The sequence below is a fragment of the Sus scrofa genome, chromosome 7, assembly GCF_054392235.1.
Source record: "Sus scrofa isolate SSC_HxYL_T2T_F1_AM1 chromosome 7, Sscrofa_HxYL_maternal_Yorkshire_Landrace_v2.0, whole genome shotgun sequence".
NCBI lineage: Eukaryota > Metazoa > Chordata > Mammalia > Artiodactyla > Suidae > Sus > Sus scrofa.
Genome location: NC_139389.1, coordinates 41,955,274 through 41,969,879, shown reverse-complemented (window position 1 = coordinate 41,969,879; position 14,606 = coordinate 41,955,274). Strand labels below are relative to the sequence as shown.

General features: G+C 44.4%; 1 protein-coding gene across 5 annotated transcripts in view; it reads right to left on the bottom strand.

Annotated features, from left to right (window-relative positions):
* ZFAND3 (zinc finger AN1-type containing 3) overlaps positions 1-14,377 on the bottom strand; it is a 339,302-nt gene extending 324,925 nt beyond the window's left edge. For 2 of the 5 annotated variants that reach the window (XM_084968025.1, XM_021099854.2), the window contains exons 1-2: positions 14,295-14,377; positions 13,487-13,786 (exon numbers count right to left, since the gene is read on the bottom strand). Coding sequence is in view for 2 of the 5 variants with exons in the window: in XM_021099854.2 (XP_020955513.1) it covers positions 13,487-13,557 (71 nt within the window). In the remaining 3 variants the exon portion in view is untranslated. Of the gene's footprint in view, positions 1-13,486; positions 14,015-14,294 lie in introns of those variants that run through there. The other 3 variants (XR_014810086.1, XM_084968024.1, XM_021099855.2) reach the window with 2 other exon arrangements.
* Between the last annotated feature and the right edge of the window lie 229 nt (positions 14,378-14,606).

Here is a 14,606-nt window from a genome sequence, read left to right as displayed (position 1 = left end):
CAACCACCATAATGTGACTGGCCATTTTTCACTCAGCTGCATTTTCTTTTCCACCCACCTACTCAATCTCCCATCCAATCTGCCTCTGCTCTCATACTCAGGCTTTCCTCTTCAGTCCCCACTGCCCTAGTGCTATGGAGTGAAATGTCTGTCCCCTGAGAATTCACATCTTGAATCCTAATGCCCAATATGATGGTGTTTGGAGGCAGGGCCGTTGGGAAGCAATTAGATCATGAGGGCTCTGCTTAGATCATGGGATTAGTACCCTTATAAAAGAGGCTGGAGAGAGGCTCCTTATCCCTTCTACCATGTTAGGCTACAATGAGAAGACAGCGTCAATGAGGATGCTGGCTCTCACTAGACACAACCAGAGCCATGATCTTGGACTTCTAGCTTCTAGAATTGCAAGAAATAAATTTTTGTTGTTTATAAGCCAGCTAGCCTATGGTTTTTTTTTGCTGTCACAGCTCGAACGGACTAAAATATAAAACACCCAGGTTTCAGCCTACAATCATTCTCAACTGTACTAGAGCATTGACTCAGGGTTGCTTTATCTAGGGTTCACAGACTCTATAGTCCACAGAGAGAAGTGCATTGAGACCTCACTAGTTTCCTTTGAAATCATCAGTTTTTTATTTCATGCATTATTCTGAGAAGGGGTCCACCAGACTGCCAAAGGGATCCATGGCCCAAAAAGGTTTACATGCTCTAAGTGAACTCTGCTTCCATGCTTATACCCTCCAATTCTCCTCCACAATGCTGCCAGAAAAAAAATTTTTTGAAATATAAATATCATCTGTCATCCATACTTAAAATCCTTAAATGGTACAAACTGCTCAGAACAAAATCTAAATTCAACAGCCCTGCAATCAAGTAGGTTCATTACTGGCCCCTGCTCATCCTCCCAGCTTCATCTTCCCTCATGCCATAAACTCAGCTAACATCCTGCACTGACTCTGCAATTCTCTGAATTCAGCACACTTTCTTACTCCTCTCGGCCTTTTCATAAGCTGCTTCCCCTGCCTGGAAAGCCCTTCCTCACCATCCCCACGTGGTTAACTCCCACTCATCTTTTACACCCAGCTTAAGTACCATCTCCTCAGAGAAGCCCTCCTGGCCATCCTCCACTTCCAGTCTCGGTGAGACGCCCTGTCAGTACTTTCACAGTACTCTGATGATCTCCCATAGCACCTTCCTCATGGTGTTTTGTCTGTTTACCGTCTGCCGCCCCTCCCACACTGAGAGTTTTCTTAGGGCAGAAGCTAGAACAAGATATATCATGCCTTGTAGAACTCAAGACACACAACAGATTGCTTAACAAAGCTTACTGAACAAGGGATAGGCTCTGGAAAACAGCCAAACCAGCCAAAGTCCAGTCAGAAACCTCATTAACTGACAAGATAGCAGTGGTCTGGAGATTACTATAAATGCAAACTGCCCAGGTGAGGCAAGAGAATGTGGCATCCATTAATCTGTCACTAAAGTGCCTTCATTCAAGGCTGGGAAGTCAGTCCTTAATAAATGTAATTACCCTGGTTAGGCACTGTGCCAAGGGCCTTGACAGGCATCAGAGCTCACTAAACCTCAGAGCCACTCTAGGATATACTTTTTTTAAAGAAAAAGAGGCAGAGAGGTAAACTGCCCAAAAGCAAGCAGAAATTTATAAAGTCAAATTCTCAATCCAGGTCTCTGATTCCAAAGTCCATGCCTGGCCACTGAGCTCAGCTGGTTTTCTGGAGAAAAGAGATCAGCATGCCCTTCATCATTGGAGGCATTTTGGAAGAGCCTAGGTTGGATGAGAGGGGGCCCTTCATCAACCTATCAGCAAATAAGAAAGGTCTTATTCCCCGACCAGCACTACTATTAAATTCTTTTAAATTTAATGTGACCTCCCCCATACGTATTAATCGAAAAACCTTGGAGTTCCCCGGTGGCCTAGTGGTTAAGGATTCAGTGTTGTCACTGCTGTGGCTTGGGTTTGATCCCTGGTCCAGAAACTTCACATGCCACTGGTGCAGCAAAAAAAAAAAAAAAAAGATGAAGGAGAAAAAAAATCTTTTAAAAGAGAAGTGCTTGTGAGAGTTTTTCTTCCCGCCCCCACCCCACCCCCCAAACAACAAGTAAAGCGGAAAATGGGCAACATTTTGTTGAACATTCCACACCAGGCTTGAAGGTTGAAAATGGAGAATACATCCCAAGGAATGGAGTTGCTTTTGGCAATACCAATAACAGAAAGAAGAAAGTCTCCATGGCCTCCTGCAGAGACACTATGAAGCACTATCCTTTACCTGGCTCAGGATGTGCCTTTGGGCTTAGCAGGAGGAATGAGCCCAAGAGCCTCTAATAGATGGAAAACCAATTCTGCTGAAAGTGCTACTGCTTCCACTTTAGTTTGGAATGTGCACCTCAGCTCTCTCCCAATGATCTTTAACACTTCCCTGTAAGACCCCAGGCAACTCACACCCTACGCTTGAAGAAAAGACAGAATGTTTTCTTTAATCTCACCCACACCACCTGTTCACATCAATTTCTCAAGCCCTTACAGATGTGGCCACCTCGTGTATTTTGACTCTAGTCACAAAGCACCCTCATTCTTAATTACTACCATCTCACATTTCCCCTCGTCCACCCTGCATCCCAGTCTCCTCTTTGACCACTTTGTGTTCTTACTCTTCCAACTGACCTCCAAATCTGATATCTGATACAGATGTGTCCAGTGACTTCTCTGCATCCCAAATTTAAACACTAAACCAACACAGTCCATTCTTCGTACCTCTAGTTCCAACCAAAAATACATACAATGTAAAACTATTCAGATAAACCTAGGGGGCTTTCAACTACAGGATCATACAAATCTAGTCACCAGACAGTTTAAAACCAAAGAGAAAAAAATGCAGCCTTTAGGTGCACATACATCCACAGAAAAAGTTTTACTGTGGCTATCATTGTCTAAATTAATACATACTAATACTGAGATTATAAACCCCCGAAGAGACTCTTAGTATACACACCACGTAACACTCCACACTTTTACTCAAGACTGTATCTGTACCACTTAAGTTACAACTGTTCCTTGATTAGATCCTGAGTCACACACAGTGAAGAAAAAGATTGGTTTTACAAATAAAACACACAGTTTAATCACATCTTGGAATTGCTACCGTACTTTGGGGGGGGGGGGGTTGAAATGGACAACAGGTAAGCTAATTAACAGTGGTCTATACACAAAAAGAGGGGATATAGGCTTCAGAGAGTAAATGACTATATCCTCCTAATAAACAAAAGAAAAAAAAGTTCCTTATAAGCAAGTATTTCTGTGGATCAACATGACCAAAAACAAAAAAAAAATCCTTTTAAAGGTGAGTAGCACAGCTTTGTGTTACATTAAAAGGGAAAGGCAAACTAAGAAAAACTGTACAGTCATACACTGTGAAGATTTTGTATATACATGAGAAGTTTCATATGCAAACAAAAACACTTGAAAAACATGGTTTTCTGGATTTCAGTGGCATCTGAAGAAAATGAAGAATACCACCCACGCTTCCCTGGGACAGAAATCAAGAAATCATATATCTAGAAACAACGTACACTTAAATATACCACATTTTCTCCCACTTTCAGTTTATTATTTCTTACTGGTTATACACTCCTGGCCAGGGGGCCCCTGGTGACCTACAGGTTAAGGGTGCGGCACTACCACTGCTATGGCACAGGATTGATCCCTGGCCCGGGAACTTTTACATGCTGCAGACATAGCCAAAAAACAAAAAACAAACAAAACACTCCTGACTAGAAAAATGACTGTATTATTCAACCTATTGTGTGTTTCATTCATTATGCTAAAAAACATTCCTTCAAGGTAGAACTTTGCCAGCGTATCTATCCATATAAGACACCCTAGAAAGGGCTGAAATTGAAAAACCAGTGACCTGAAATAGGCAAAGACTGTGAAAGTATGTAGATATTATGATCAGCGAAGCCCCCCACCCAATCTATATTCTCCAAATTCCTGCCCCACTCTTCCCGTTTGGGGCCATAAGCTGGAGGAACACCCTCACACCACACCATGTTCAGAAATGCTACCTACCAATGCAACCACGTAAGGAAACCAAATACTGGCCAAGAACTTGACTGCAGGAAGAGTATTTGTGATACTTTTGAATGGTTAGAACACTTCTCCTTCCAGGAAGTGTGGCTGAGAGTGTGATGATTTATACAAATGCACTTCAACTTACCAGTATGTAAGAGTCCAAGAGGTGGATAAGACATCAACAACTGTCACCTCATATCACTCCACTTTATCAGCAAGAAATGAGAAATGGCATGCCCCAAAAGGTCCCAAGAACAACATCCCCAGCCTCACTTTTTACCAGGATACGGAGGCAGCAATGAGGTTAAACAGAGCCTATCCACAAAGGAGACACAAAATGCTGTAGGGTGTCTGCCCCACCCCCCACTAGAGTGGTCACAGCTGCAATCCGTGATCTTTCCCAGAATATTCCTCTACCCTAACAAAACTGCACCTGCTTATGATACATGACATTTGGTGCAGCTGAATGAACAGATGCAGTTAGCTAGTACTACATCTTCTTCCTACTGCATTCTTTTTTCCTCTGGTCAACAGCTGCAGCCGTAACTTCAGATGTCCAGCACTGTCTGCAGCTCTGTCCCCTGGCCTCAAGGATAACATGGAACTTTCAATTCATCTTGTGCCATTCCCTCAGCCTAGTGCATCACAGATCAGTTTGGTCTTGCCCACTGTTGCTGGATATTCCAACACACTCCATCTTCCTCTGTATACAGGGACTTGAATTTAACAAGTCCAATGCATTTACCCCAATGATGTATCAAAAGCTGCCATATGAGATTTACATTTGTGAAACAAATATTACTCCTCTACAAAAAATAATCCAAGATGAATACCTTCAAAAATTCACCTCACTATAGAGAAAAGGAGGAAAAAAAAAAGATTCTTTATTAGTTCAACATCTCTGAGGTTGTCAGCTTAATAGAGCTAAAAAATGGGCAAAGATAACTGACCTAAAACCTAATATGAAAAAAAAAGTTCAAATTATAGACTAACTTGTACTGAAATTTTTTTTTTTTTTTTTTTTTTGTCTTTTGTCTTTTTGTTGTTGTTGCTATTTCTTGGGCCACTCCCGCGGCATATGGAGGTTCCCAGGCTAGGGGTTGAATTGGAGCTGTAGCCACCGGCCTACGCCAGAGCCACAGCAACGCGGGATCCGAGCCGCGTCTGCAACCTACACCACAGCTCACGGCAACGCCGGATCATTAACCCACTGAGCAAGGGCAGGGACCGAACCTGCAACCTCATGGTTCCTAGTCGGATTCGTTAACTACTGCGCCACGACGGGAATTCCTGTACTGAAATTTTAATTCCCAAAACTGATCAAAGGGGCATGTCCCAGTAATCTGAATTAGCAATAGCACTGCTTCCCCTTTTGGACTAGAATATACTGGAGCAGGGAAAGAAAAAAAAAAACAGAGCTGAAAATTAGACAAGTCCCACATTTTCATAATATGAGAAAAGACAGATTTAGAGAAGTCAGAAAAAAATAGGCTTGAATGTCAATTATATCCCAATAAAACTTAAAAAAAAAAAAAAAAACAGGGAAGAAAAGAAAGCTTGAAAATCCTGGCTGCCTATCTGGTCAACATTCTAGAAGAACCCTGTCCAACAGAACTTTCTGGAAGAATGAAGTATTCTATATCTGTGTTTCCCAAAGGAGTAGGCACTAGCTACCGAGATAGAGAGTATTTAAAACACAGCCAGTGTGGAAGTTCCCACTGTGGCACAGCAAGTTATGGAACTGGTATTGCCACTGCTGTGCTAGGATCGCTGCTGTGGCACAGGTTCGATCCCTGGCCCAGGAACTTTCACATGCTACGGGCTCAGCCAAGAAAAAAAAAATCCAAATTACATTATCTCTCACCCTCTTACTACTCTGACTTCAGTAAATAATATTTAATATGCTGGGTTTTTAAGAAACTTAGTCATTTCAGGTTCCCATGTGATGCAGCAGGTTAAAGATCAGCATTGACACCACTATGGCACAGATCCCAACTGCAGCGTGGGTTCTGGCCTGAGAACTTCCGCATGCCACAGGTGCAGCCAAAAAAATAATGAAAAACAGGAGTTCCCGTTGTGGCTCAGCAGGTTAAGAACCGGACTAGTATCCATGAGGATTCGGGTTGGATGCCTGACCTTGCTCAGTGGGTTAAGGACACAGTGTTGCTGCAAGCTGCAGCGCAGGTCTCATATGCAGCTCAGATCCTGCACTGCTGTGGCGCAGACCAGCAGTTGCAGCTCCAATTCAACCACTAGCCTGGGAACTTCCATATGCCCCAGGCACGGCCATAAAAGAAAAACAAGAAAAGAAAGAATTCTTAGCCTTCTGATTTTTCCAGCCCAAAAAAGGTTAATGTATAAAAACTAATGTTAATTTTAATATCATTGAGGACTATGTCTTATTTTATTATTATTATATATATATATTTTTTTTAGGGCTGCACCCACAGCATATGGAGGTTCCCATGCTAGGGATCCAATTGGAGGTGGAGCCACTGGCCTATGCCACAGCCACAGCCACAGCCACAGCAATGGGGGATCTGAGCTGCCTCTGCAACCTACACCACAGCTCAGGGCAACGCTGGATCCTCAACCCACGGTGCGAGGCCAGAGGTCAAACCCGCGTCCTCATGGATGCTAGTCAGGTTCATTAACCTGATCTTTTTAGTCAAAAGTCTTCAGTAAACTTAAAAGTACTGGGTTCTCATTTTTGGGGAGGAAGGGATGGTAGTGGTGAATGGGAAAGAAAAGGGTAAATTCAGAGAAGACGATCATATCAAAAGAGCCATTATGTCCTGCATGTTAACTCCTAAAAAGCTACTGCTTCAAACCAATGTAAGCAATGACTATGTTCTCTTAAAAAAATAATTTCCCTGTGTTCCATCGCACCAAAGGGCAAATTTTATGTTTTCTGGATGCCCCAAATGTTATCAGGAAAATGGGGCAAATAGAGAAACATAATGACAGTGAATACTTCATTTAAAGCATTTTGCATCTTTTTTTTTTTTTGGTCTTTTTAGGGCAGCACCTGCAGCATATGGAGATTCCCAGGCTAGGGGTCTAATCAGAGCTATAGCTGCAGGCCTAGGCCACAGCAATGCCAGATCTGAGCCGCATCTGCAACCTACACCACAGCTCATGGCAATGCCAGATCCTTAACCCATTGAGCGAGGCCAGAGATCAAACCTGCGTCCTCATGGATAATTGTCAGATTCATTTCTGCTGAGCCACGATGGGAACTCCTAAAACATGTTGTATCTTCACATGCACACAAAATTAAAGATGCAAAGTAAAACTGTACAACTCCTGGAATTTACCCAAAGGAATTAAAAACTTATGTCCACACGAACCTGTACATGGATGTTTACAGTGGCTTTATTTATAACTGCCAAAACTTGGAAGCAACCAAGATGAATGGATAAACTGTGTTAGCTCAAGACAATGGAATATTAAAAAAATGAGCTACCAAGCCACAAAAAGATATGGAGGATCCTTAAATGCGTATTATTAAGTGAAAGAAGCCAACGTGAAAAGGCTACAGTGTGATTCCACCTATATGACATACTGGAAAGGGCAAAACTATGGAAAGAGTGAAAAGATGAGTGGTTGACAGCGGTTAGGAGGGAGGAAGCAACGAACAGGTAGAACACACAGGATTTTTACGGCGGTGAAACTACTCTATACAACAATGTAATAGATACAAGGAACCCAAGGAATATACAACACCAAGAGTGAACCCCAGTGGACTGTGGGTGATAACGGCGTGTCGATGTAGGTTCATTATAGTTACAGATGCACCACTATGGTGGGGATGCTGAAAACAAGCGAGGCTGTGCATAGGTAGGGGCAAGGGGTATACAGGAAATCCCTGTATCTTACTCTCGATTTTGCTCTGAAACTAAAACTGCTCTAAAAATATAGAATCTTAAAAAAAAAAAAAAAAAAAAGTGGACATGAAGAATAGACTTGTGGTTGCCAAGGGGGTGGAAGAGGGGAGTGGAATGGACTGGGAGCTTGGGGTTAGTAGGCGCAAACTATTGCATCTGGAGTGGATAAGCAATGAGATCCTGCTGTATAGCACAGGAAACTATATCTAATCATCTGTGGTAGAATACTGTAAAGAATGTATATAAATGTACAACTGGATCACTTGCTATACAGCAGAAATTGACAGAACACCGTAAATCAATTATAATAAAAATTTTTTTAAAAAAAGTAAAGCTTCACAAATGAGCTGTTTTGTGTTTAAGAGAATGTTTAAGGGGGTTTTATAATCAAACAGATAATTAGTGACATCACTGGAATGAACATTCTACTGATTAACCAGTGATTCATGTTGTGTTCACATGAATTTGAAAGGCCAGGTTAAGCTGGTTGAAATATGGCAAGATGATCCAATTCGGAGATGAAGATTGAAAAAATGAAAAATGAGTGTGAGGCCACACACTGCCAGGAACCGGCACACTTGCCAGATAACTCACAAAGTGACAGAAACAGAGTTCCACATTGATTCGCAAAGCCTGTGATCAGAGAAAATAAGAAAAATAAATAACTTCTATTTAGCCTAGTCAGTATCTTGTTCAATCAACTTTCTACTAGTAACCATTTCATGGAGAAGAATTTACTTTTTGAGACTACTCTTGATCTCTGTCCTAACACCATCTTTATTTAAAATTCATCATTATCTAGCAGATCTAGTTAGTAAAATGCTTTAACAGAATAGATCACAAAATTAAATACAATGAAATCTATTTCCCTAAAGAAAATGTACCTGCGCAGTATTTATTTTGACATGATTCATTAGAAAATAAATTATGGGAGTTCCTGTCGTGGCGCAGTGGAAACAAATCCAACTAGGAATCATGAGGTTGCAGGTTCAATCCCTGGCCTCGCTCAGTGGCTTAAGGACCCAGCATTGCCATGAGCTGTGGTGTAGGTCATAGATGCAGCTCGGATCTGGTGTTGCTGTGGCTCTGCAATAGGCCGGCAGCTGCAGTTCCAATGAGACCCCTAGCCTGGGAACCTCCATATGCTTCGGGTACGAGCCCTAAAAGGACAAAAAGACAAAAAAAAAAAAAAAGAAAGAAAAGAAAGAAAGAAAAAAAAGAAAACAAATCATGAACCTTTTTTATCAAAACAATGAATAGTTTACCTAATAAATCTCATATCTAAACTATCCCATTATTCCTTATATACCAGACTGAACATTTATGTTTACTATACTTTCAACTAACTTATGAAAAAATAGCACTTCTCAAAGTTTCCATTAAATTACAATGCAATAAGATTGTCTCCAACTGTAAAAGCAGAATAACTGTAAATATCTGTACTTAATAAGTAGAATTAAAAAGAAAAGTCCACCTTTCCTCATCCTAATTAATTACCCTTTCGACTATCCTACAGTGTACTCAGTATATTCTTACTGTCTTCCTAACTTTTTTGGTAATATTCTAGAGGTCTGCTCTTTCTAATTTTTTTTTTTTTTTTATGTATTTATTTAGTCTTTTTGCTGTTTCTTTGGGCTGCTCCCGCGGCATATGGAGGTTCCCAGGCTAGGGGTCAAATCGGAGCTGTAGCCACTGGCCTACGCCAGAGCCACAGCAACGCGGGATCCGAGCTGCGTCTGCAACCTACACCACAGCTCACGGCAACGCCAGATCGTTAACCCACTGAGCAAGGGCAGGGACCGAACCCGCAACCTCATGGTTCCTAGTCGGATTCGTTAACCACTGCGCCACGACAGGAACTCCTGCTCTTTCTAATTTAAAGCTTTTAGATAATTTTGAAAATATCCATGAGGAATCTATATCCTTCAGTGTACTTTAAACGTCTAAACAATTTAAAACATAGCTTCAACTAATACCACTCGTATCTATACAATTTAAAAGCACTTTTACATATATAAGCATTTCAACTAAAGAAAATGCACTAATTGACTTTCAGATTTCAGATTTGGTGATTATAAACTAACATGTTTTTTGCATGATTACTGAATGCCTAAAATAAGCCAAGAAAATGCTCATGCTCATATTGCACTAAAAGTTTTAAGTCCATGTCTTGGAGAAAAAAACTGTTTATGATTAACCCTAAAAAACATTTATGTAGTAAAGAAACATCTTCCAACTTATAAAGAGGTAAATCTTCAACAATTTCCAAAGAGGCAAAGTTTCCCAGTGGTCTTGTTATAAAAAAGTAAAGATACCTACACATAATTTCACAATATAAAGCCAAAGAAGAGAAAACTAGAAACTGTGTGTGTTCTGAGCATGACCATATTTGCATTGCATGATCCTCTTGGCATTCTCCTTTCTAACTTCATTCCCATAAGACCAACCTCAAAGCTCTCCTCTTTTAACCAACCCCCACTGACCGGAGTGGACAGTGCTGGGCAGCAAATCCTACAGCCTAAGTCACTGGAGAGAAAAGCAATCCCAAAGGAACTGCTCTGCTAGTGCCAGAACATTCTGCTGAGAGGCTCCTCCGCAAAGGGCTGGGTGTGGGCCCTGGCTAGCTGACTTTTAAGACCTGTGGCTTCTCCAGAGTGCAATGCTGACTAAAGTTTTCAGAGAACACCTTCATGTTCATGAAGGGAAAAGGCAAGATACTTCCTGAACAGCTCTGACAGCTACTTCTCTCCATTCTCTGGCCACAACAGAGGTAGAGCACTGCTCCTAGCCATTCTGTACCTCTGGACTTGGCAACAATTCCACAAACACACAGACACACACAATTATACCCACATACCCAGGCCATCCTCAAAATCATCCAGTAATCTTTCACTTTAAAAAAATCACCTCACAACTCAAAAGTTTTTCGACAGCTCCCCAGTGCACTCAGGATAAAAATCCAAAGCCTTAAGCATCACTTGCTCTCACCACCTCGGCCTCATTTCTATCTGACTCCTCAATCCACTCCAATGAACTTTCAGCTCCTCAAATGTGTCGTGCTCTTAACATCCAGGCCTTCACCCATGCTATTCCCTCCGTCTGAAAGAAACCCTTCTCCCCATCTATTTCCACTCGCTCCTAGTCTTCCTACAGGACTAGGCTGGTGGTTACCTTCCTCTACCTTCTTCTTCCTCTTCTTCTGCCTCCACCTCAGCTGGACTAGGTGCCCCTTCCATCACACCCTACACCAAGCCTAACACACTTGTAATTTTACTCCTCCGTGCCCCCTGCACCCAGAGGATGTTGCCAGTGCCTCAGAGGCACCCAAATATTTGCCAACTACATTCTAAGTTTAAACACACATCAATGTAACCCATGCAATAAGGGAACCAGGTTCAGAGTCAGTCATGATATAACGCAAACTAGGTGGCAATTTTGTGTGCGAACTATACATGTGCCTTCGAACACCCTTAGGAAAGGCTAAAAAGAAAATCTTTCACTATAAAAATATTAACTTTGTTTTCACTATTCCTGTTAGGCAAACTGCAGTTCATAAAAAGTGCCAAACTGAAATTATCAAAAAAAGCAGCCCTGGTTGCTTACAGGTTAAGTATGGCATGAGTATAACCATTTCTCTCTGCTACTAACAAACTCTCCTTGCATTACGCAGAACTCTGCTGGCTAAAGGTAAGAAACTATTCTATTCCCTCAATTTCTAAGTTGTGATATATCTTTTAGTAAGGGTTCCACTCATAATAACAGTCCCAAGGACATAAACATGTTGCCAGGAAATGGCTCTCTGATACATCCTGGGCATTAGCTGCCACTGGCAGCTACTTTCCTTGAGCCACATGTCTTCTTTATGAGTTACAATCCAAGGCTTGTGACACCAGATTTTTCCAGGACAGCAGACTGATGTCATAAACGTGATGGTATTAAACATTCTAAAGAGCTCACCAGCTCCATCCACCCTGAAATCCTTGTATTCGAAGGGAAGTTTCCCCATCTGTAAGTAAAGCCTTGGTTTCCCCATCTATTATAAATAAAGAGATAATGATTCCTATTTAAGATTCCTGTGGTAATTAAGACTGTGAAACCACTTAGCAGACAACACAATTACTATTTTCAAATCAAAAAGTAGACTATAAAACCTAAGATACTTTCACATCTTCAGAACTTTTGGTAATGCCATAACTTATTTTTAACTAATGTCCTTTCACTGAGAAATTTTTAAGAAAGTAAAGGCAGAAGGATGAGAAGGTCAGAACTGATTTTTTGGTCATAATTTTTGGGTAGGATAAACTGCACAAAAATCTATATCAAGACCCACTTTCTAATCTTGCTCTGCACTCCCAAAAATCATAGCTTTAATTTCTACCTCAAGAGTTCCCAGGATGTGAGAAACAGCAGAGATAAAATACTTCAATACATCTTCCCAAGATGTCCTCACCAGAAATAATCAGTTCCTTACTGCCTCTAAGCACTTCCAAATACAAGGTTATCTTTGGAAAGTAAAAACAAAACAGAGGACTAAACCTCACAAGTCGGCCTTCAAAGTCTCCTGTTTCCTTACAACAGATCTAGAGTCAAAAGGTATGATGCAAGCACCTGTTAGGTAAGACGGGTGGCAATCCATAAAAACTCTCCAAATGTTACAAGGAGAATTTAAACTCTAACTACAGGTGGGAAAGTTGATTTCCCATCTCATATATTTTCACTCTTAACACAGGATGGCCAAGTAATAACACAGGCTGGCCAAGGCGGATACTTTTATCATGAATTAAAAAAAAAAAAAAGTGAGGAAAGAAGGAAAATTTGACCCAATTGAGCTAATTGGCTCTCACGTTCTTAAGCCAGCTGACTTGAGTTTTTTTGACAAGGAAATATTACAGATCTTCTGAAACGTGCTTTAAATAAAGGTGAGACCTCGACAGTCTTATAACTTTACCCTAGCCTGGGTTCTGGGCCTGACTTGTAAAAATGGGTGACGTGTGAACAGCTTCCTAAAAGCAAATGGGGCACTGGGATATAATTTAGGAAGTGATGATGCAAGTCTCTGGGGGACAGGGAGCAGGGGAGGTGAAAAAGTCAGAGGAAATACCCTCCTACTGCCTGGGCACCAACTCCTACCAAAGAGGGGAGGAAGGGCTGGCCTTCACAAGCCAAGAGAAGGGGGCACCTCAGCTCCACCCGGAGGTGCCAACACCGCCCCCTCATCGCTGCCCGCAGCCCTGCCCCCCTTACCAGGCCCGGGCGGCCCCTTTCGGCCCAAGTCTCCGGCAGGCAGTCCCGAGGGTGGCAGCACACCTCGGGCAGGGCCTCCTCTGCCCACCCCCAGCTCCCCACGCCGCACCCTCCCTCAGGACGCGGCCCCTGCCCCCTCCCCGAAGGCCCGGCCTGGGCCCAGTCCCCAGGGTTCCGGCCTCCCAGGGCCCCGAGGCCTGACCAGGCAGCCCCGGCGCCAGCGCCTGGGCCCCCGCCCCCACCCCCACCCAGCCTGGGCACTTACCCCCAGAAGCCGCAGGGACAGCGAGGCGGCAGGCTGGGCGCTTTGCTGCGCTCGCTCCCGGCGTCTCCCATGGTGCTCGGCGGCGGCGGCGGCGGCGTCGGAGCTCGGCGACGGTGGCAGCGGCTGGGCCTGGGCCCCGCTAGAAGGAGGCGGCGGCGGCGGCGGCGTCGGGGGGCTCGGGGCGGGGGGAGGGGGAGGGAGCGGGCGCGCGGGCGGGCGCGAGTCCGGGGCTCCGAGCCGGGATTCCAGGCCGGTCAGCTGGAGGCGGGCCGCACCACTCGACCTACGGAGACGGGGGGGCTGGGGGAGGCGCGGAGAGCAGAGGGAGGGGAGCTGAGGAGGTGGGGCGTGCGGGTGAACCGAGGACCGCGGGAGAGGAGGGAAGACCCGGCGCCCTCGGTAGCTCCCACCGCCGCTTCCAGCCAGAGCGATGTCCCGTGCGGCGGCGCTGGCAAGGATCTGAGGCCCCCGCCGGCTCTGGCGTAGCAGCGGCCGCTGTGAAACCCCGGGCCGCGCTCGCTCCGTAACACCCTCCCCTCCCCCGGAGGCTGCGCTGACCGGACAATGGCCGCTCCGCCCCCTCCCCTCCTCACGCACCCCTCCCAAGGAGTCACAATGGTCTCGCCCGGGGGGGCCGCCGCCAAAGCCCAGCAGCTGATCAGCTGGGATCCGGGCGTGCCACTTTGTTCAGCGCCTCAAAGGAAGAGAACTGGGCCGTGGGCAAAGCCGAGACCGTTGAGCTAACACTCGGCGACGGGTTTTTGAGGCTTTCTTATGTTGGAACTTTTAGAATATGAGGCAAACTTACCTTCCCCCCGTGTGAAAAAGGGGAGCAGGCTTCTGAGTACTCTTGGGCACGTTGCTTTCCCCCAAACGCGAATGGTACGCCCCAAGCGAGAGGGGGAGGAGCAGATTAGTTGTTTAGGGTAAGTTGGGCCAGTCCCAGAGCGGCGCCCGAGCGCTGCGCATGCGCCCGGAGACACCCGTAACCCAGTATGGGGAGGGGCCTGGAGGAGCGCTTCCAAACCCGGAAGTGAGTCTCGGTCGGCCGGGGGTTGCCTGGGTCTTCGGCTGCCTGAGAGGCCCACTAACTCTTCGCTCTTGGACCTGGGAGATACTG